General features: G+C 41.5%; 1 protein-coding gene across 1 annotated transcript in view; it reads left to right on the forward strand.

Moving 5' to 3' along the window:
• The first annotated feature begins 380 nt into the window (after positions 1 to 380).
• LOC129445288 (uncharacterized) overlaps positions 381 to 1,443 on the forward strand; it is a 4,052-nt gene continuing 2,989 nt past the window's right edge. The window contains exons 1-4 of the mRNA XM_073872682.1: positions 381 to 393; positions 494 to 880; positions 1,012 to 1,076; positions 1,212 to 1,443. The exon at positions 1,212 to 1,443 is cut by the window's right edge and continues 22 nt beyond it. Coding sequence (XP_073728783.1) covers positions 381 to 393; positions 494 to 880; positions 1,012 to 1,076; positions 1,212 to 1,443 — 697 coding nt within the window. The remainder of the gene's footprint in view (positions 394 to 493; positions 881 to 1,011; positions 1,077 to 1,211) is intronic.

The raw sequence follows: 1,443 nt of genomic DNA on the forward strand, positions 1-1,443 counted from the left end.
TGCAGCCATTTTAAATTAAAAACGATTTTAGAACTATATTTTTATCGTTTTCGTCCTTGATGTAAGTAACACAATCCGGCTATGACAAATCCCGACATTATGAGGACGTTCTGGCTGTCAGCCAATCGGAAGCGGCGATTTCATACACACGCGTGAATATTCATTAGGAGGTGCAGTACACCAGACCGGCCTACAGGGGCGCAGTCTCGATACACACGTCATACACAAAGTCCGGTCATTGTGACTTATGAAGACTTTCGGAGAAAATCAGAATTAAAGCTCCTCCTACCCCTAGAAGCACTTCTACATTGCCCGTATTATGAGGACACCGACCCTGTCCTCATAATACAAAATGTCCTCATAGTGTGGCGTGTATTCATATGAAATGTCCTCGTAAATCACAAAAACCAACACACAAACAGTGTTATAATAAAGAGTAATAATATAATATTCTGGTATATTATCTAATTGTCATTGTTTTAATATTTTAAAGGTGAACTTATCGGAGTAGAGTATCTTTACCAGCAAACTGGTAAAGTTCTGCAGGACTACAGGTTGGCCATTGAAGAGTCTGAGACCACTGAGGTTGCTATAGAGGTGGAGGAAACTTATGATGAACTTGAGGAGTTTCAAGACATCACTGTCCCCACCTTTGACACAGAGCGGATACCTTCTGCTGCTTCACAAGCATCAGTGTCTGCAGCATCATCTTCAACCCCTCCGGCAACCAGACCCAAGTCATCACTGTATGTGTCACCAGTGAGATCTCCTGTCACCAGCTCTACGTCATCACTGTCTGTGGTCCCTCCAGTACCAGTCACATCTTCTGTTTCCAGCTCACTGCACACTCAGCCAGCACTATCTCCTGGCGCACATAGCTGTGAGTTTTACCAAAGTATTTTTATTGAGAGTTGTTTGTTGTCACACTAACTCTAAATGACTCTAAATGAATATTTGTCATATTGAAAGATAAATACAAATGTAAACTAAATATTTACCTTTTTCATGTAGCCCCAGGTAACCAAGGGTCCACAGAAACTGACCTTTCAACATCTGAAGAGAACCCTTTGCATGATGTAAGGGCACGGTTTCTTTTTTAATGTACATATACATGTATGCAAACAAAATCTGGGTTATGTTGGCTGTGCTTTCATGTGAATATTTGTATTCATTGGTGCTTTCAAAAGTTGCTAAATGATCTTTCATTTTAGGATTGTGTTGGACCCGATAATATTGAAGGTTATGGAGCTGTGCAGGACTTGGCAGAGTATTTGTTCAACCTTAGAGAACACCGTCTGGCCTTAACTGGAGAAGAGTCTGATCAAATCATCAACCTATGGCAGGCATTGGGGGAGTTTGATAAGAAAAAGACCACTTACTCGCCACGTCACCAAACCAACCTAAAACAGGGACGATTCAGGGCCAGTAAGAAGAATGTGGCAC

Source organism: Misgurnus anguillicaudatus, chromosome 10, assembly GCF_027580225.2.
Source record: "Misgurnus anguillicaudatus chromosome 10, ASM2758022v2, whole genome shotgun sequence".
Lineage (NCBI taxonomy): Eukaryota > Metazoa > Chordata > Actinopteri > Cypriniformes > Cobitidae > Misgurnus > Misgurnus anguillicaudatus.